General features: G+C 38.5%; 1 protein-coding gene and 1 long non-coding RNA gene across 2 annotated transcripts; both read right to left on the bottom strand.

Annotated features, from left to right (window-relative positions):
* Window positions 1–10,788: 10,788 nt before the first annotated feature.
* On the bottom strand, window positions 10,789–13,223 carry LOC122295009. Its single transcript, XR_006237827.1, has 2 exons — window positions 12,736–13,223; window positions 10,789–11,073 (listed from the first exon to the last, which is right to left on the bottom strand). It is a non-coding gene; the product is annotated as an uncharacterized LOC122295009 (long non-coding RNA).
* A 3,395-nt stretch (window positions 13,224–16,618) lies between these two features.
* LOC122301865 (secreted RxLR effector protein 161-like) lies at window positions 16,619–16,972 on the bottom strand. The gene is made up of 2 exons (XM_043113229.1): window positions 16,777–16,972; window positions 16,619–16,713 (listed from the first exon to the last, which is right to left on the bottom strand). The coding sequence occupies exons 1-2, from the start codon at window positions 16,970–16,972 to the stop codon at window positions 16,619–16,621; spliced, it is 291 nt and encodes a 96-aa protein (XP_042969163.1).
* Between the last annotated feature and the right edge of the window lie 5,262 nt (window positions 16,973–22,234).

Raw genomic sequence — 22,234 nt, 5'->3', positions numbered from 1 at the left:
CAATATCTCCCCCTTTTTGTCACAAGAGGCCAAGGGTCTCAATCATCACCATCGGCATCCTCATCATCCTCATTGAGCTGCCTCTCGATGTTGTTGAAGCGTTGAGTCACAAGTTGTTGCAGGTTATCAACTTTCACTTCAAGGCTGTCGAAACGGGCGTCAAGGCGAGCTAGATACTCAAGTACCTGCTGAAGACTAGGCTCCGACGAACCGGGGGCTGAGGAAGATGGCTGAGAGCTGGATGGGGCCGAGGTAGACGGCTGAGAACTAAATGGTCGGGAGCTCGAAGGCTGAGAGGAGGGAGCAGGAGGGTGCTCAACACGGAGAGGGTGTGGAGTTGTGTGAGCACGACATAACTGGACCGTCCTACGATCAATAGGAGCCTTAAGTGCAATTCTAGGCTCCTGAGGATGTAAAGCAACAAATTGGGAGAGAGCTAGTCGGGTGATTAAACACAGTAAGGGCAAACCAGTCCGTGTTTTGGAGGACCGATACGCCTCAACAATAACCCGACACAAAAGACTTCCTAGATCAATGGAGACACCATTGATCAAGGCATACAGCAGAAGGGCACGGTCAAGACCTACATCACTATTATGACCAGTAGGATCTAAGTTCGTAAGAACAATCCTACTGAGAATGAGGTGATCAGGGATAAAACGAGCAGTTGAAATAGGGGTTGTCCCTTCCCAACTACTAGGTCGACCACAAAGACAACTAGCAATGACTTGTGGACTGGGAGGAGATGTTCGTGAGTAAGGAAACTCGGAATAAGACACACGAGGGGCATTTAGCAGAGTCGCTATCATGCCCAGAGTTACTCGGAAAACAACGTTCCTGAGACTAACTTCAAACGAGTCATCAACAGACACGTCATGAATATTGGAATAAAACTCCCTAACCAACTCCATAGAAGGAGTGGGATGACCAGTGGTCAATGCCTGCCACTGACAAGACTAAAAAATGTGGGGAATGATAGTCTCGGTAAGCTCACCTAAGGCCACTTCACGCTCGACTATGGGAGTACGATGCGAGAAGTTCTGAGAATACAACTCTTGGGCCCGGACACTATGGAAGTGAGCTTGAGCAGGTGCAGGGGGTTTTGGCGAGGTCGAACACGTCGAGACATGGTTTCGGCTATAGACAAAGTCAAAGACGTTAGACAAGTCTAAGGCAATGTAAAGACGTGATGAATGCATGCATGCTGACACAACAATGCCAACCGACAATGTAGGACTTGGTGCATGCCCTATGCCGCTCTTCATTTTTCAAAACAATGATAAATGCCTAGTTCAAAGTGTCCCATATGCATGCCAATGCCAACTCATGTGAATGACCAACATGCATGCTAATGCCAACCCATGTGCATGACACATATGCAATGACAACCCACATGCAAGCCAATGTCACTTCTAAACCAAAACACCTTCAAACCCAATGCAATCCTAGTTAAACGATGTCCCAAACCTAGGATAGACATGAAATAGATATGGAGACAATACTATGCCAATGCATGATGAAAAAGAGAATACAAACTTCATTTAGGCATTTTATCAAACACTTGGAGTGCATCCAAGTGGGAAACTCGGGCATAAGCCCATGGGAGTTCCAAAAACTGCCTAAATACACTCAAAAACCCAACAATGGCTCCACAATAGCCTCAATAAACCAAAAGAAATGGAAAACAATCGAAGAAAAAACTGAAAAACTGAATCCGAAACCCCTATGCACAACACACGGAAAACAAACAAAATACAAGCACCAAATCATGAAAATACACAAGAGAAAGGGCTTTACCTTGATTTGGAGATGATTTCGGAAGTAAAGCACAAGATTAAATGAAGAAATTTGAGAAAAGTGGAAGAAAAACGCACGGAATGGGAGAAAGGCCACTGTGCTCGAGCGGCTTGAGCTGTGCTCGAGCGGCGCTCGAGTTTTATAATAGGCGTTCGCTCGAGCGAACTTAAAACCCTCGAGCGGCTGTCGAGCGGTTTTTCCTCGAGCGGAGTCGAGCGAGGGTCGAGTGAGACCACCAGAAAAACACATTTTGCCCAGTTTTGAAGCACACAACACTCACATGACTTGGACAAATACTGGGAATGTCAATTTTCACACCAAGAGTACATATCAAATGTAGAGGAGCATCATATTCCCATAAAACACGCAGTTAAAAACAAAGTATCACAAGTAATATAGACGTGCGTGTTTAAAGCGGTCCTTGCTCAATCAAGAAATTTCAACCGTAAGGCGTGAGCAGGGTTGGGCTGAACATGAAACCATAAGTGCTTGGGAAGTTCATTCAAGATACAGAAAGTTAAACCCAATGCTAGGACCTAAATATTTCTGTTTAAATACTTGTTTCAGTATGTTCAAGAAAACAGAAAACTTATTCTGTTTTTCACCCTTTTTTTTTATTACAAACGAACCATGATGAGGTCATCTAACCCGTGGTCAATTCTGTATGAAGATAGAGCTTCCTACCACTTTTGATTGCCTCCCCAATAAACTCACAAGTGGTGAAATGTCAATTGACCGAGTTTGGAGTGAAGTGTGTGATGCCAGTCATAGATTACACGAGATACTCATGTTCCAAACCTTTGTAAAACATAGGTATATGATACAAATCTCAAAAGATACATGCACCTAGATTTTAGAATTAACAACCCCACTATTATATAGCGCAATCATGGAGTGCATGTAGGGACAGCAATCAATGACAATGAAACTAAACAACTAACAAATGCAACCCAAACATCAACAACAAAAAAATGAAAGTGCATGAAAAACATGTAATGCATGTTATGCATGTTTTAGGGCTTATGTCAAAGCACAAATTCCAATAGCCTTTCTAAGAAGTTTAAACCAAAGCTTATCCAAGGGTTTCGTAAAAAGGTAGGCTAGTTGATGTTCGGTGGGAACATACTCAAGAGTCACAACCTTTGTTTCCACAAGCTCCCGAATGAGATGGTGCCTAATGTCAATGTGCTTGGTCCTAGAGTGTTGGATAGGATTTTTTGAAATGTTAATAGCACTGGTATTGTTACAATAGACGCTCATCACACCTTGGGCAATGCCATAGTCACATAGCATTTGCTTCATCCACAACAATTGCGTGCAACAACTCCCTACAGCAATGTATTCAGCCTCAGCCGTGGACATGGAAATTGAGTTTTGTTTCTTACTCATCCAGGCTACCAAATTCGTCCCAACATAGAAACACCCACCAGAGGTGCTTTTCCTATCATCTGCATTACCTGCCCAATCAGCATCTGAATAGCCTGCAAGTTCAGTGTTAGAGTCTCTAAAATACCAAATCTCATAGTTAATCGTCTCATTCACATAACGAAGTATGCGTTTGACAGCTATCAAATGTGATTCTTTTGGATTGGCTTGAAATCTAGCACACACCCCAACACTAAAGGCAATGTCTAGTCTAGTCTACTTGCAGTGAGATACAGCAAACTCCCAATCATGCTTCTATACAAGGATTGCTTAACATCCTTGCCTGACAAATCAGCGCTTAGCTTAACACTAGTGCTCATAGGAGTTCTAGCATGGCTCTTGCCATCTAATCCAAATTTTGTGATAAGATCTTTTGCATATTTGGATTGAGATATGAATAACCCATCATTCAACTGTTTTACTTGGAGTCCCAAGAAAAAGGTTAGTTCACCTACCATGCTCATCTCAAATTCATTCTTCATCTCATCAGCAAACTCAAGAGCCAGAGTGTCAATGGAAGATCTAAAAACAATGTCATCCACATAGATTTGAGCAATTGTTATGTCTTCTCCAGCTTTTCTGATGAATAATGTCCTATCAACACTTCCTCTCAAGAACTTGTGGTTCTCCAAATAGGAAGTTAGTCTTTCATACCAAGCTTTGGGAGCCTGTTTTAGGCCATAAAGAGTTTTCTTCAGCCTGTAGACATGACTAGGATATTTTGGATCCTTGAAACCCTTTGGTTGTTCAACATATACTTCTTCTTGGAGAACTCCATTCAGAAAAGCATTCTTGACATCCATTTGATAGAGCTTGAAGCACATATGACAAGCGATGCTCAACAAAATTCGAATTGACTCAAGTCTGGCAACCGGAGCGAAAGTCTCATCGAAGTCTATACCCTCCATCTGGGCATACCCTTGAGCAACCAATCTTGCTTTATTTCGCACAATGATTCCATTCTCATCAGACTTATTCTTGAAAATCCATTTTGTGCTTACCACATTGTGACTTTCTGGTCTTGGCACCAAATACCACACATTGTTCCTCACAAATTGATTTATTTCATCATGCATCGCATTTAACCAATTCTCGTCACTTAAAGCTTCTTCGACCCTTTTTAGCTCAATTTGTGAGATGTAACTTGATTGAGCCAATTGATTTATCACTTCCCTTCTTAGTCTCATCCCTTCATCTATGTTTCCTATAATATTTTCTTGAGGATGATTCAACTTTACTCTTGAAGAAGGCTCCTTTTGGCTTCTTATCTTTTCATTTGATGCGAACTCCAAGTTTTCCCTTACTGCATCACTATCTTCTCTTTCAGTTCCACTTGGTAAGTGAGATGGCTCATCTTTATTCAATTTCTCTTCAGGAGCATCATTCACTACCACATTTATGGATTCTATTACAGTTCTGGTATGCCGATTGTAGCATCTATACGCACGACTGTTTCTAGAGTATCCAAGAAAAATCCCTTCATCACTTTTGGGGTCAAACTTAGCTAAGTTTTCCCTGTCTCTCAAAATGTAGCATTGGCTTCCAAACACCTTGAAGTAATTCATATTTGGTTTCTTTCCTTTCCACAGTTCATATGGTGTTTTGGAAGTGTTTGGTCTCGGATAGACTCTATTCACAATATGACATGTTGTGTTCACAGCTTCTCCCAAAAAATGGGTAGGAACATTCTTACTGTGTATCATGACTCGAGTCATTTCTTGAATCACCCTATTCTTTCTTTCGACCACTCCATTTTGCTGTGGAGTAATAGGGACAGAAAATTCTTGACTGATGCCCTCTTCATCACAGAAACTCTCAAGATTTGAATTGTCAAATTCTCTTCCATGATCGCTCCTAATTTTGACTATTACCTTTCCTTGCTCATTTTGAAGCTTCTTGCACAAGATTTTAATCACATTAGGAGTTTCAGCTTTCTCTCTCAGAAATTCTACCTATGAATATCTGGTGAAGTCATCCACCATTACCAGTATGTATCTCTTTCCCCCCAGGCTTTCAGTTCTAGAGGGTCCCATAAGATCTATGTGCAATAACTCCAAAGGTTGTTCAGTTAGGATAGCCATAGTTTTCTTGTGAGCTGTTTGACTTGTTTTCCCAATTGACATGACCCACACACAGGAGTCTCCACTTTACCCAGCTCAAGCAACCCTATCACCATATCTTTCTTGGCAATCTTGAACAGATTTTTATGATTCACATGTCCAAGTCTTTGGTGCCACAGGTCTGTTGCCTCACTCTTAGCACTGTTGCAACTATATTGAAAATTAGGAGTGATGCTATAACAATTGTCAGATGTCCTCGTTCCCTGCATCATGCAGTTTCCATCATTATCTGAAACAATGCATTTTTCTCTTGAAAAGCGAACCTTAACACCATTGTCACACATTTGACTTATGCTGAGGAGATTTGCTTTTAATCCATCAACAAACAATACTTCCCTCAAGACGGGTAGTCCAGGTATATCAATTTCACATTTTCCAATTATATCAGCTTTTCCACCATCTCCAAAAGTTACTGTTCCACACTTGTATTCCTCAACAGTTTTAAACAAACTTCTATCACCTGACATGTGACGTGAGCATCCGCTATCAAGGTACCACACATATGTGTCTCTAGTCTTTAGAGCAATGTGTGCCACATGACATGTGTTTCTTTCTCCAGTTCTGACCCACATCTTTCTAACTTTTGGAGAACCACCCTTTTTGGTAGTTGAAAGTTGGTCTAACTTGACATTCAGCATCTCATTCTGCCTAGTTAAGGCCATTACTTGACTCCAAAGATTCAGATGTCCTCTTCTTGGTTGTCTATCTCCATTTTTCATGTGATTCTTCCTAAGCTCATAGCGATTTGGTCGGATGTGGCCAGCCCTACCACAATTATGACACACATAGTTTTCTTTGCTATCTCTTTGTCTCCTAAATGAAGAGGTATACTTAGGAGCAGTTATGAGACGTTTACCCATGTTTGGAGGGTGCATACTTTTGCTTTGAGAGGGTGCATGTTCATACGCGATGTATCTTTTCAGCTTAAAACACTCCGTTACAACATGACCTGTTTTACCACAGTGATGACAAATGGGTCTTGCATTTCTAGTTTTTGGTTTCACATGAGACAGAACACCCATTTGGACATGAGATGATTTCTTGCCCTTGTCAGATGGGTTACTCTTTCCATTGACTGCTGATTCACAAACAAACACAGTCTTCTTCTCTTTTTTGTGGGAGACCTTTGAGGTGGTTGCAGTTTCAGAGTTTAATGCATCATATCCTAGTCCACTCTTGTCACTAGGGGACTTTCCAAAACTTAGGATTTCATCCAACTTTTGTTTCCCGTTGGAGAAGGATTTCAACTTTTCTTTCAGCAAGGTTATTTCACTTTCATGAGTTTTTAACTCATCTTCCAGAAACACCTTCTTCATTTTAAACTGATCAGCTAGAACAATGGCCTCAGTTAATTTGCCTTGAAGCTCTTCATTTTCTCTTTTAATGAAGTCTATCTCTTCAATGTGCCCTTTGTTGAGTTTCCTCAATTTAACACATTCCTTGTATAACTTCTCATAAACTTCTTGCAGCTCATCTTCATATTCAGATTCATTTCCAGACTTGCTCTCATCATCCGACACATTTTCACTGTTTTGACTCTTGCTATCTACCGAGACAGTGAATGCCATGTAATTCAGATTTCTTTTTGGGGAAGAGTTCCTTGATGAATCACTTGACTCTAATTCACTCTCACTTAGGGATGCAATTTTTGCTCTTTCTTTTGCCTTTTTGTAGTTTGGACATTCCAGGCGAATGTGTCCAAAACCATAGCATTCATGACACTGCACACTGGACTGACCCTTATCTCTATTTGTTCTAGTGTCCTTCTCAGAGTTTCTATCCTTGTTCCCTGAGCTTGAGACTCTGTTGTATCTTTCAAACTTTTTCTTCTCTAGGCTCTGATTCTTTTTATTTCTAGCCACAAACATTTTCCTGAATTTCTTAGCATAAAATGCTATTTCTTTGTCACTCATAGCCAAATCATTGGATGACTCATCTGACTCCTCTCTAACAGTATTGAGTGCTATGGACTTATGCTTCTTGTCCATTGGAAGAGTATGTTCATATGTTTGGAGGGAGCCCACCAATTCTTCAATTCTCATAGTATCCACATCTTTGCTTTCCTCAATAGCCGTAACTTTAGGACGAAATCTCTCAGGAAGAGATCTGAGAACTTTTCTCACAACTCTATTCTCAGGAATTTTATCCCCTAGATTAAAGCGAGAGTTGACGATATCATTTAGTTTGGCATAGAAAGCATCAAATGTTTCATCATCCTTCATTCTCAACTCTTCAAAACTAGTAGTCAACATTTGAAGTTTAGAATTCTTTACAGCCTTGGTACCTTCATGGGTAATCTCAAGAATATCCCAAGCTTCCTTGCAATTTTGACACATTGATATCCGTTTGAATTCTTCCTGGGATACAGCCATAAAGATTGCATTAAGCCCTTTGCTATTCCAACCACACTCACTTATTTCATCTCTAGAGTAATTTTCAACACTTTTGGGAGTTCGAACTCCGTCAACAAGAACCTCTGGTTCTATCCAACCATTTGTTACGGAAACCCATACTCGTTCATCCACAGATTTCAAGAATGCTCTCATTCTCACTTTCCAATAAGCATAGTTATTTCCATCAAAATATGGTGGAGATGTGAGTGATTGAGACCTATCCATTTAAACCACTACAGCAGGATCATACTCAGGAACTAAATCCTAGCGGAGTGAACCCGCTCTGATACCAATTGAAAAGGCAGTGGTTCTACCCAACACTACACCTAGAGGGAGGGTGAATAGGTGTAATCTAATTTTTATGGCCTTTTGAAAATTAGACAAATAAGCAGTTAATAAATGAATCAAATAACACAAATAATCAACACATTATTTTGATCAAGGAGTGGAAACTCATTTGAAGAACATCTTCAAAATCTAAAACCACTCCGGGTGTAAGGCACCACCTCAAATCCACTATAGAAATTTTAGTTTGTTACAACCAATTTAGAGACACTCACAAAACTTTTGTAGTAGCTAAACTTGGCTTGCAACACCACGAGTGACCCACTCAATCTCTATACACATGTAGTGTCGGAACTCCGACCTTCCTATAGCTTCCCACGAGAACCTCTCGATCTCTACATCAACGGCAGCTCCGGACTCTTCCAGCCAACAAAAATTTCCACTTCAATGAACTCAAGTAAGAGTTGATTTTGAATGTGTTGTGGTGGAGAAATGTTTATCCAAGAGAGAATCAAACAAATGGGGGAGAGTTTGCTCTAAGAAGTTCTTTGAGGCCCTTAGGGTTTTTGCTCTGATTCTCCACACATAGAACAGAAGTTAACCTGTTCCATTTATAGTCCCCATCAAATGAGGAGTTCAAAACCCTACATTGTAAGTGATCTGGAACATTGGCTCGAGCGAAGGTCGAGCGCCACAATCTGCCAAAGTTCACTCGAGCGACCTGTCGAGCGAGTATCGAGTGGTCGACTCTGCCTGAGTTCGCTCGAGCTCAGTGTCGAGCGAGGGTCGAGCGACACACTCTGCCTAGGTTCGCTCGAGCTCAGTGTCGAGCGAGGGTTGAGCGATTGACTCTGCCTGAGTTCACTCGAGCTGTATGTTGAGCGAAGGTCGAACGGTTGAATCTGCCTGAGTTCGCTCGAGCTGTATGTCGAGCAAAGGTCGAGCGATGCAATCTGCCCAAGTTCGCTCGAGCGCTCCGTCGAGCGAGGGTCGAGCGAAGTCGCCTTCTTTGACCAATCTTCAAGCCTTTCCGCAACAACACTTGTTACAACACTATTTTACACAAGTTTTCACAAGAATATGCCAATACGCTCATTTTTCCCTCAACACTATGGTATTTAATGTGTCAGGCATCATGGTTGATTAAAATGTTGAATATGTTATTTATTGATTTTACACTTTGAATTGGCTTAGTCGTGAACCATATTTCGATTAAAATATTTTGTCCTTTAAATTCCCTTCAATCTTTGTTGCTAAGACATCCACTAGGCTCTATTACTATGTATTAAATTCTGTAAATGAGATAGACACTTGCGTTTGGAACTTGCCTTTAGTTTTTTAGAATCACGCATGTCATCATCCCAATCATCATCGTTCTCTAATGATTTACCACTGGAATCACCAAGTTGTTGGTGTGGCTTGAAAACACGACTAAAGACATCTCACACTAAGTCTAATCCTGGAAGGAGTTTTTTTGCCTGCCCAAAGTATGATATGATAAAGCAACTTTACCTCAGACATTCTCACATTTTTATTTGTTGCTTGCCTAGTGTAATATATCCTGTTTATTGCGAGTTCGTACTGTGCAAGGAGATACGAGATGTGGATTTTTCATTTGGACGGATATATTTAATTTGCTAGATTAGAACTTACGTACAAGGGAGAATAAAGTTTGGAATATGTGAGATGATGTACTTATGCACGAATATGAAGTTCGGAAAAGGGAAGATCAAGTAAGAGAAAGAGAGAGGATGCTTCAAAAGAACCATCGAATATTATTGTGGTTGTATTGGGTTGTTGTAATTGTAATAGTTTTGGCTTGGTTCGGGTAACTCACGCTGTAAATGTTCACGTTGTGTTGGTTATAATTGTAATATGTAATTCTATTTTCTTTATGTGTTGGTTATGATATACAAAAGGGATATCTTTTGGTTATGTTATACAAAGGGGATATCTTTTGTTGTCCCTAAACTACTTTTGGATGGAATGAAATTCTGCATGTATAACTGGTTTTCATCCAAATGGTACTAAATTATTTGATTCTAATTTTTCTTGCATCTCATGTGCAACATGCAATGGAGCCAAACAATTATATGGGAAAAATTTTGCCAAAAAGTCTTCATTTTTTTGCTCCATTAATGTTCTTAGTGCTGTTCGAGGCCGCTTGTGCATGAATGGAGATGATCAAGATTTAATTTTTTTTTAAATCTGTAATTCTTGTTCATTACAGATTGGTCATGCTTAATATTTGACTTTCATGATCGGTTCCTTCTATCAATGGACTAGAAATATATATATATATATATATAGTCATTTCACAAAACTATAAGTAAAACTGCATGTAATAACAAAATGAAATAAAATTTTATTTAACATCTTTTCCAACTTGCTGATAGTTACAAGGCAACCCCGTAAATATTTACTTCTTGAATTAAACAGAAAGATATTTGTCTAATCTTTCAGCATCTGAAGAAACAAATGGGAACTATCTGACTGTATGTACGTACATCTATTGAGACTTACAAATATCTCTCTAAAACTACATGCAAAATTGGATCGGCCCGTACCTCATCATCCGAGACAACAATGGTACCCTCTAAATCTTCATTTATGTCAAATAACATTTCTAAACATGGAAGAAAGGAGATGGTTTAGCATCAAATCAATATTAGTGTCATTCAAGTGAAAGCAAAATTACGTGTAATACCATCAGCAGCATCAGAAAATATACAACCAACATTTTCTGAAAATTCTGGAAATGCAGAAAATTCTTGCTGGAAGTACTTCGGATTACTCGAATTCAGAGGGTACAAAATATTTACATCCAAATTATGCTGCAAAATTGGAATAATTTATAGTAATGAGCACGTCTCAGATGTTCTTTTTTAAAACAATAAAAGACATCAAAATGCACACTCACATCTGGGACATCATTTGGATCTCCAAATGTATTTTGGGATGTCATTAATGACTGCGAAGTCGACGTCGAAGGTTTGGGTGCCATTCCATCTTCCTCTTCCCCCATCATACCAAACGAAGAAAGTGATCCGACACTTTAAAGGGAAAGTACATGCATGATGGCAAATGAAGAAAAGGTAACATTAGCGTCTCATCATTGATAACAAAAAATAATCATAATAATAAAATGAAAAGTAAATAAAGAACGCAACATCATTAAAGTCTCTTCAACTTGGTCCGGGTTATACTACCAAATCATGTTGTCTATATATGCCCAATCATAATTGATAACAGTAAATAAAAAATAAAGTGGAAGAAAAAAGAATATGAAAAGTGAAAACAAATCAAAACCATTTTGCATATTATTCATGGTGTGAAAAGTGGGGCTATTTGGGCTCTTCTATGAATCTTCTTTACTATGCCTATGTTAAATACAATTTTGGATATCTCATTTTCTCCTTTCTTTTTGTTTTGTCCCATAAGTGACTCATTCCATCTTGTCAATGACAACTTATCTTTCACCAAGATCCTGGGTTATGTATTCATCTTCATCCTACCAGTTGTGCTTGTGATTCTAATTTTTTTTTTCTTTTCATTTTTATGAGCTTCGTAGAGTTTTGCACTGTCCAGTTTTAACAGATTAAGCTGCCAGCAAGTCTCATATTTGGTGGATTTTGTTTCTAGGATGTGTTAAAAAAAGGTGCTGGGGGCTGGCTGAAAAAAGGTTGTTGCAGCATTTGCAGATGACATTTTACAAGCTGATGGAGAAGTTGATATGCCTAGATTGGGACAAATTGTGTTCACTGTTGCAGCAAAGCCTAAACTTGTTAATCGGTACGGAAATTTGTATGCGTTTCAAAGTTTAATGAAATAAAGTTCTTCATTTCCTTTCAATGCAGAATTTTCAATGGAACTTATGATGTGTTTTTGGAGTGACAATGTTTCAGGAACCCTTTGTATTTTGTTGGAACACAAATACAAACCATTTAAGCATATTATTCATGGTGTGAAAAGTGGGGCTATTTGGGTTATTCTATGAAAAGTGACTCAAATGGCAGGGGGATTATTGTACTTCTGTGCATGGATTGGAACTTGAAGGAAAAGGAAGGCTAGAACACAAAAATCAGTAAAAATTCTCAATGGGTTCTAACAAAAAGCACTGCATGGTCATCTTCTAGAGAAATAAATTCCATCCTTATTGAGAGTCTCTTTGCCAAGCTTTTTTCCTCAACCATTAATCGATGTCGGTTTTTTTGTAATAGGATTTCCTTTTCTTGCTTTATTCTCCAACATTCCTCTCAACGCACAATTATGGCCATTGTAAAATTTCAAAGGGAAAAAAAATATGCATAAAAGCTACTTTCTTGGTGGATGATATCAATCTTTAGATATTATTTTCCTTTCAAACAAACTAGGCTATCATACATATCTCAACATCCACTTTTCTAGGGCTTTTTTCAAATTAATCAATCCCATCATCATGGTGAGTGCTTCAAAACAACCTGGTGTAATATATATTCTTAATCATTATTATTTCTATTTTGCATTAATCTTACTTCATTCATTCATTATTTTTAGGACTGTTATAGCAAACGTGCCACGGAAGCCAACCAAAATACCCAAAATTGCAAATCATGTTATGCACAAACTACAAACACAAACCAAACATCAACAATAGCAGTCCAAACTTACCCATGCATTTTGGGTTTAAATATAATAGATAGGGAGGGACGATTCTAGGGCAAGAAACCACTCACCTGTTGCTACAAATGTAGATTTTGAAATCAGCTTGTTGATTCTGAAGCAAGGAAGACAGAGAGCTTCACAGCAACTGTGGAGGAGAGCTGTCCCAAAATCAACCTTAAATGCCCAGTAAGATGCGGAGAGGAAAGCTACACCGCGAAGGAGAAACAAACGGAGATGGGCGGCCGAGAGGGAGGGAGGCGAGCTGGTAGACACGGGTAGGTCGGCGTTGTGCAGACGGGCTCGATGTCAGGGTCGCTGGTGGCGGTGGACAACAGAGATTTGACGCGGGTGGGGAGGAGAAATGGACGCGGGCTGGAATGAATTCGACGCGGAGGGAGCTTCAATTCGAAATGGGTAAATTGAAAACAGCATCGAAAACGGTGCGTTTCGATTAATTAAAAAAAAAAAGAGAGAGAGAGAAGAAGCCATGTAGGGTGTACAAAATTGCATATTGCTACAGTAGCTGATCCCAATCAATACTCTTACTTAAAAAAGATGATTTGATTCATGTAAGATAAGACAGGTGAAAAGGAAACTTGATAGCAAATGACCATATCATGTTTCCAGTCAAGTCGTCTCATAAGCTTACAAAATTAATGGGACCAATAACTGCCTTGTTCTCCACGTACGCCTCACTTTGCTCGGATAAAATATTAGTACTTTCAAATCTCATTTTTCAAGTCAAGTCAAGTCAAGTCGTCCACATGTTATTGAAGGATTGAAAGTAATGGCTACCGTCGCATCAAACACGTAATGTCTTAGACCAATCATCATTTGCCACTAAATAAGTACTATTTCTTAATAAATATTTGACCTAAAAGAGTAGAAAATAAAATAAAATAAAAGTCATTATATTTATAGTAGTAAGTACAGACATCATGCTCATACAGAATTAATTTTTAATATTTATTTTCTATGGATACATGTAGGATTAAATTTAGTAGTAGTTTAATTTTATAATGAGATGAAATGAATTGAAAATTAAATAAAAAATTATTTAAATATTTTTTTAATTTAAAAAAAAATTAAATTATTCATTATATTTTATTTAAAAATTTAAAAAAACTATAATGATTAGATAAAATAAATTAAGATTTCTATTAATCTTTACGACCACTCCAAATTCCAATTCATCATTCTTCGTGTATGAGTCCATGGGTCTACAATCAAAAACCATAATTAAATAGGATACCAATACACAAATTGGAGTCCAAATCCAATTATATTAAGATTAGATCAGCACAAGACAACTTAATCTTACTAAGAAACTATACCATTTCTTTTTCAATTAGTTAGGATATGTGGCACTCATATATACGTACCCAGTCTACAACAGTACAGTGGTTGGAAGAATTCGATCATCATCATTCATCAATTGGATGGGTCGGTTAGGCTTAGATGATCAGTTGATATTGGTCCGGCCTTATGGGTGCGAGGGGATTTTCCCCCTATCCATGAGATTTCCCAGGCCCAACCCCTTGGATGGGGACCCATAAGGGAGAGGAAGACTCACTAGAGGACAAGAGAAGGGGGAGAGAAAAATTGGAGATGTGACTTAAAGAAATGAGGGAGGAGATAGAGAGAGAGAGAGGGGGGGGGGAACCTACAAATTAAAGGACTTTTAGATCTTATGGGAAAGACTTCATCTTCTTCAAATGGACAAGAGATACGAGAGTGCGGGAAGAAAGACCAAAACAAACAAATTTACATCTCCATTATACAGTGAGGACGAGAGGTTATGAGAGATGATAAACAAATATATTATAGTGGAATCTCCCCCACACCCTTGATTATTTAGTTTTTAAATAAGATGGTTTATATATATATATATATATATATATATACCTTCAATATATTTTGTGAATAAAATTAGAAAATAAATTAAATTTGAAACCTTCAAAATTAAAAGCGTTCTTCGTACAGAAAAAGAATCGGCTTTGTATGTAGTATGAGACAATCTCCTTAATTTATTTACGTCTCTTATGATTTTCAAATGAATTTTAGTCCTATTAAATTTTAGCCTGAAACTTGTTATGGATTCAGTTATATAACCGGATATCTGTAACTGGTTATACTTTTTTAAAAAAAGATTGAAATGCGTTTTGTCATCAGCATTACCATTTTTGCCCAACAAACCCCTAACTTTAGTCTTCACTCACCTCTCAACTCTCAACCAAACCATCTCTCTCTATCTCTCTCAAAAAAAAAAAAAAAAAAAAAAAACCCTAAACTTTTGCTTACAGCTCGATCCATCACCGCCGGTGAGTAGACCGTCAGTTTTTGTCATAGATAAAGTCCCTTGGATCCAGTCTCTCTCTCTCTCTCTCTCTCTCTCTCTCTCTCTCTCTCTCTCTCTCTCTCTCTCTCTCTCTCTCTCTCTCTCTCCGAAAATCCTAGCATCCCTCAACGAAACCCATTGCCGCCGTCCCCCCTTAGACAAAAGCAAAATTCTAAGATCCAATTTCTCTCGCTCTCCATGGTCCCCACTTTGTGTCCTATTATAGAAGTGGAGTAAGCACAAGGAGCTTCTATTGACCCAGATCTCTGCCTACAAGCAACTTCCCCCAAATTTGCCCAACTTGGCTTCACCATTTGGTTTGGATAGATTAGATTTGAGTTTACATTTTTGTTTGTCCATATCCATTTGGTTTGTGAATCTTGGTTGCCATTCTAGATTTGAACGTTTTATGGGGTTTTTAAAACTTCGTATTATAGATTTGGTGTAGTTTATGGAAACCTAGTTGGATGTGTGCTTTGTGTGAAATGTTTCTGTCTTGGTTTTGAAGTTCTTGTACATCTCTTTGATATAGGACTCGTTGAGATAGTGAATGACTTGAATCTGTTCTTGGTTGTTTGTTCTGTCCTCTCCATTTCTCGATAATCTTTTTTAGTTCTATATGTGAATATGGGTTTTTGTATTTGTGTTTAAATCTAGATGCAGTTTGCCCAGATCTGAGTTTTTGTGTTTAAACCCAGATGTAGCTTGTGTTGTGCCTCAAACCTGTCCAAGAATCACACAATACGATATTTAAGTGGTTCAGCAATTTGCCTACGTCCACTGGAGTCAAAATTCAATATGTTTGTTTAAGATTACAAACACTCAAAGTTTTCTCACGTCCACTCTCTCTGTTTTTGCCCACACTAAGTTTACACATGTGAGCTCTCCTTTTATAGGAGAAACTCTACTAAATATTAACCGAAATTGATGACTAATGGTGAGCTACAGCAGCTATAGTTAATCTTGCAACATATAGGACAGTGCAGAGCATGAGATTTTGGATGGAGCATGTGCATGGTAGCCTTTTTAATTTCTGCATTCACACTTAGGTGGCTTTTTCAATAATCACCCCCTCCACCTAAGTGTGCCATACTAGGCTGCTTATAAACTGATTTATTCTTCAAATGAATGCACCTCCTTCTTTGACATGAGAGACTTCTGTTATCGAATGCGCTCTAAGACTCCAATGCACCTAAGGGTGTTCAGCAGTGTGCAATATTGATCAAGTCTAAACAGTGTTGGAACTTGATCCTTGTGATGAATTTCGTCAACATATCTACTGGATTATCTTCAGTGCCAATCTTCTGAATTTTGATGTCCTCTTCTTTTAATATTTCATGTACAAAGTGAAAATGGACATCTATGTGTTTTGTTCGAGACTGATATACTTGATTTTTGGCCAAATGAATTACACTTTGACTGTCACAGTAAACGGTAATCTCTTGCTGCTTAAAGTCCAAGTTTGTTACCAGTCTCTGTAACCAAATGACTTCTTTCATGGCTTCTATTATAGCCATATATTTAGCCTCCGTGGATGATAGTACAATTGTAGACTACAAATTTAATCACCAACTAACTAGTCCTCCAGTCATAGTGAACACATATCCAGTTGTCGATCAGTGTTTAAGATCACTTGCATAGTTTGAGTCAATATATCCAGTTACTAGACTATTTTCACTCTTCTCAAACTTTAAACCAAGATCTATGGTCCCTAAAATATATCGTATAATCCATTTAACCGCATGTCAATAGGCCTTTCCAGGACTATGCATACAGCAACTAACTAAGCTAACAGCTTGTGAGATATCAGGTCGTATACACACCATGGCATACATTAAGCTTCCAACAATACTTGCATATTGGACATTCCTTATGTAGTCATGCTCTTCATCATCTTTAGGAGACTGCAATACACTGAACTTGAAATATGAGGCCATTAGAGTACTCACTGGCTTCGTCTTCGAATCCATGTTGAAAAGTTGTAGTATTCTTTTCAGATATTGCTTCTGAGTAAGGTGAACTATACATTTCACCCTATCTCTACTGATCTCTATCCCTAATATTCTTCATGCTTCTCTCAGATCTTTCATTTCAAACTCATGACTCAATTGAGTTTTTAAATGATTTATCTCCACATTACTTTTACATGCAATTAACATATCATCTACATATAAAAGTAAATAAATGAAAGATCCATTTGCAAGTTTTCTGAAATACACATAGTGATCGTATTGGTAATGAGTGTATTTCAGGTCTATCATAAAGTGGTCGAAATGCTTGTACCATTGTCTAGGTGACTGCTTCAAGCCATAGAGGGACTTCTTCAGACTGCAGATGCATTTGTCTTTTCTAGCTTATTTAAAACCTTCTGGTTGAGACAGATAGATCTCCTCCTCCAGATTACCATGTAAGAAAGCTGTCTTCATAGCAAGTTGTATTAACTCAAGATCATTTTATACAATTAAAGCTAGCAATATCCGAATGGATGAATGTTTCACAACATGAGAGAATACTTCACTCTACTCAATTCTCTCTGTCTGAGCGTAGCCCTTGGCTACCAATCTAGCTTTGTATCGTACTCCATTTGTAACAGTTTGATCATCTTTCTTATTGAAAACCCACTTACAGCCAATTGACTTCTTTCTTTGTGGAAGCGGCACAAGCTCTCACATCTGGTTTTGGTGAAGAGACTGCATCTCTTCATTCATTGTCTTTATCCATTCAACTTGTTCATTGGACTGTATAGCTTCTCTGTAAGTGGTTGGGATCTTACCCCCTTCAACTGGTATTGCATATGTCACTAACTCTGCATCTCTCGTCTCAACCTGTTGATTGCTATTGATTTGGGTTGATGTGGAGGTATTGTGACTGGACTATCAACCTCATTTTATCCATGCTCTCCATCTGTGTCTTCTGAATCCTTTGAAGCAGTAAACTTCACCTTCTGCGAATCATCGGGTGTTCCACTATTATGGCTACTTTCACTGAAATTTTTATGTTTATGTGAACTAAGCATCTCAAATTCGTTGAATGTAACATCTCTACTGATTATTACCTTTTTAGACTCTATGCACCATAGTCTATACTCTTTTACACAATACTAAAGCCTAAGAGTTTTGCTTTCTTGGCTCTAGGATCAAGTTTACTTTCTTTAGCATGATAGTAAGCAGGACATCTAAAAACATGTAAAAAGTTATAATCATTAGCATGTATACATTTCTACATTTCAATTGGTGTCTTCATAGATTCAGCCCAAAATGTTTTACTGAATCCAGCATCCAATAACATACATCGCACTTTCTTTAGCAAAGTACGATTCATCCATTCTGCCACACCATTTTGCTGCGATGTTCCTCTTACCATGAAGTAGGGATGTTCGCCGACTCGATCCGACCTGAAAATAGAAATACCCGACCCAACCCGAATATGGTTTATATCGATTAATGGTTAACTGATTACCCAAAATCAATGTACATTTCACAGATAAACCCAGAAAGATCTAGAAACCAAAGTCTCATCCAAACGCATCGACATTTCACAGGATCGCGATCTCTGCTCGACTCTACCTCCCAAGTCTCGACCAAGCCCACCACCAGAAGCTCCCCTATCTGCACTAAATCTGCCGTCGCCTCTGACCACTAGCAGTACCTCAACAGTTTGGTCGCACATGATCGCCTATTTCCTTTACTTCAGCTTGCTGTTTTTCTTTTTCTACTAATACTGCTTTTTCCTTTTCTTTTTCTTCTTTATCTTGTTCTGCCTCTATTTCTTCATCTACTACGTTCTCCTCCTCCTCCTCTTCTACCGAGTCTTGGATATCGTCATCTCTAATGAGGTGAAGTCTCAAGCGTCTGTCTTCTCTTGAAGCCAGAAGAATCTCAGTTCTATTGATCCTCATCTCGGTGAGCTCAAGCCGTCCATCCTTCCTTACCGCACGGAGAAAGAAATTTCGCTGGCCGTTCGGGCTCAACGACGAAAGAGGCAGTGGAAACTTCTTCACTTCCCCACCCTCTTTCTTCCATTTAATTTTCTTCCTCGTGCTCCTTTGAAATTGGGTAACGGGTAATACCTGTTCTTGATTTTAACCATAAACTGTCCGGGTTTTAGGGTCGGGTAATTTTGGGTTTCAGGTCGGATCGGAATTTCGGCCTTTTTGTTCAGCCCTACCATGAAGTGTCTGATAATTCCCTCTCTCTAGCATACTTTCATGAAGGGGTCTGAAGTGTACTCACTCCATTATCAGATATGTGCCTCTTGATTTTTCTTTTGATCTGAGTTTCAATCGTTTTTTCTAAACAAGGAAGATGTTCTGCACTTCATCTTTATTCTTCATCGTATACACCCACACACGACGAGAATAATCATCTAGAAAAATTACAAACCAATGCTTACCTCCCAAATATGCATGTTTGGTAGGTCCCCAAATATCGGAGTGTACATAGTCAAGTATCCCCTGTGTATTGTGTACATCGGTTCCAAACTTGATCTGCCTCTGCTTCCCCAATACAAAGTGCTCACAGCAAGACAATTTACCAATATTGGCACCTTTAAGTAAGCGTTGCTTCACTAGTATTTGCAAAACTTTTTCTCCAGCGCGTGCATATGCCAAAGACTGGTGGTGTCAGCATTAGTCTCATCTAGCTTCTCACAGCCTGTGGAAAATCTACCATCAACAGTACTTCCTTCTAAGAAGTACAAGTTTCCTCGTCTCAAACTCTTCATAGCCACATGAACTCCCATTACTATTTTGAAAGTTCCGTTTTCAATAGTGATTCTAAATCCCTTTGAATCTAGAGATCCAAGTGAGATGAGATTCTTCTGCAAGTCCGGAATGTACCAAACTTCTGTCAGATTCTTGATACTTCCATCGTGCAACTTCAACCGAATGCTTCCTATTCCATGAGTTTTACAGGCACTCTCGTTGTCCATACATACTGCTCCACTATCAATCTTTTTGAAGTCGGTAAACCATCCCGATTAGGACATATGTGATAGTTACATCCAAAATCCATAATCCATTCATCGGAATGAAAAATGGATGATGAACTTGTCAAGGCAAAGTCTGAATCTTCATCTATGTCCGTGACATTGGTTGTAGTAGGTTGCTTCTTATGTTTCCCTTTAGCTTGGGACAATCCTTCTTCCAGTGTCCTTTGTTGCGACAAAAGGAACACTCGTCTTTGGCGAGTTTTCTCCCGACTGATGAACCATGTGATGTGGCCCGAGTTTTCAATTGAAAACCTTTCTTCTTTCCCAGATACCTTGACTGTAGTCTCCCCCTTACTGTTAATGCTTCACTTGATGTATTTAGTTGTACCTGCTTATCTTTTTTGCAGTACTCATTGCTAATTAAAGAACTAGATACATCATCAAAACTGATTTTTTCCTCCCCATACAGTAGTATAGTAATTAAATACTCATATGTATAGACAAGGAATTTAATAATAGTAAAGCCTTATCTTCATCTTGGATTTCAGCATCCAAGTTTAATAAATCAGCAAGAATTTGATTGTAACTATTGAGGTGTTCAGACATAGAAATACCTTCATGAAACTGGAATCTGAAGAGCTTTTTCTTCAAGTGCAAACAGCTCTCAATGGTCTTCTTCATGAACTTATTTTACAATTTCTGCCAAAATTTACTTGCATTTATCTCTCTCATAACAAAGTACTTCTGATCTTTGGTAAGGCATAACCGGATTTGTACTATAAGTTTGGGTATTAAGCTTCCTCCAATCCTTTTAGACCATATCATCTGATTTTTCTTCTAACGCAACATCCAACACTTGTTGGATCAAAATTTCCATAACTTCACACTGCCACATGCCAAAGTTGCTTATTCCATTGAACTTTTCAACTTTGAACTTGGCATTTGAAATTGTGGACCGACGCCCAGAGCTTCTAACAGTATGGATGAGTTTGAAATGATTTAAATAGTTGGAAAGAACTATTTGATCATTGAAATCGAACTCCAAATGGCTTAGGTCAAGTCCAAAAAGGATCTGAAAAAATGGACGGTGCTGATCATCTGGTGCGTGAGATACACGCGCTGAGCAGGGCGTCTGGGGGCGCGTGGCATACACGCACAAAGAGCTTCTAGGGCGCGTGGGTGTGTGTTGCTCACTCGTCTTCAACCTCCAGCTACGAGTGCAGCACATGGATTTATGCTTTGTCTTCTCGAGGTGCGTGTGGGGTCCTCCGACCTCCATTTTCGATTCCGTTTGTGGAAACGGATTCCCCTTGATGCGAGCAACACCCTGGAGTAGTTAAAAGTTGATTTCAATCAACTTGATTTTTGGACAGCGCAAACCAAAGCTCTGATACCACTTGTTACGCCTCAAACTTGTCCAAGAATCATACAAGACAATATTTAAGTGGTTCAGCAATTTGTTTACATCCACTGGAGCCAAAATTCAATATGTTTGTATGAGATTACGAACACTCAAAATTTTCTCACGTCCACTCTCTCTGTTTTTGCCCACACTAAGTTTACACATGTGAGCTCTCCTTTTATAGGAGAAGCTCTACTAAATATCAACTGAAATTGATGACTAATGGTGAGCTACAACAGCTATAGTTGATCTTGCAACATATAGGACGGTGCAAAGCATGAGATTTTGGACGGTGCATGTGCATAGCAGCCTTTTTAATTTCTGCATTCACATTTAGGTGGCTTTTTCAGCAGTTTGCCCATAACTAGATTTTTGTGTTTGTGTTTGTGAATAAACTAAATATATATGCTTTTGATAGAAAGAGAGCATAAACTTTTTACCCTAGCATCTTGATGTTAGAAAATGGCAACAATTTACCATCATCATCATGCATGATCTGTTCAGTTTTCATAATGCATTAAACTTTTAAAGAAAAGATAATGACCAAAATAAAATTAAAAAAAGAAAAGAAAAGAAAGAAAGGACATTCAGTGGAAGGGATATATCATTGAAATGACAATTCTTTCTTTTAAGTTTATTGATTTTTGGCCTAATGGGTAACCGAGTCAGCAAAGATCAGCAAGCAATTCTCATTAAAAAAAATAATAAGGGTGGAATGAAGTACTATTTTGTTTGAAACACTTATTGGGGCATTTTATTTTTCAAAAAAAAAAAAAAGTGATCAGACACAATAATATCACATTAAAGAACAATCTTAAAGAAATTACTAAATGTTTTGCTTTGTTGTGTCCATCAGCTTGTATTTGAATAATGTTTTGTTTGAAGTAGAAGATGTATTACT

The sequence above is a fragment of the Carya illinoinensis genome, chromosome 2 (assembly GCF_018687715.1).
Source record: "Carya illinoinensis cultivar Pawnee chromosome 2, C.illinoinensisPawnee_v1, whole genome shotgun sequence".
In the NCBI taxonomy this organism is placed as follows: Eukaryota; Viridiplantae; Streptophyta; class Magnoliopsida; order Fagales; family Juglandaceae; genus Carya; species Carya illinoinensis.
Note: the sequence above shows the minus strand (reverse complement) of the source record. Positions and strands in the feature narration are given on the sequence as shown.

Excerpts from the sequence above, each read along its gene's own strand:
- LOC122301865 (XM_043113229.1), bottom strand. The coding sequence starts at position 16,972 with ATGGATTCGAAGACGAAGCCAGTGAGTACTCTAATGGCCTCATATTTC. Across the intron at positions 16,714-16,776 it reads TGTTAGCTTAGTTAGTTGCT|GGACCATAGATCTTGGTTTA; the intron begins GTATGCATAGTC and ends GATATATTTTAG.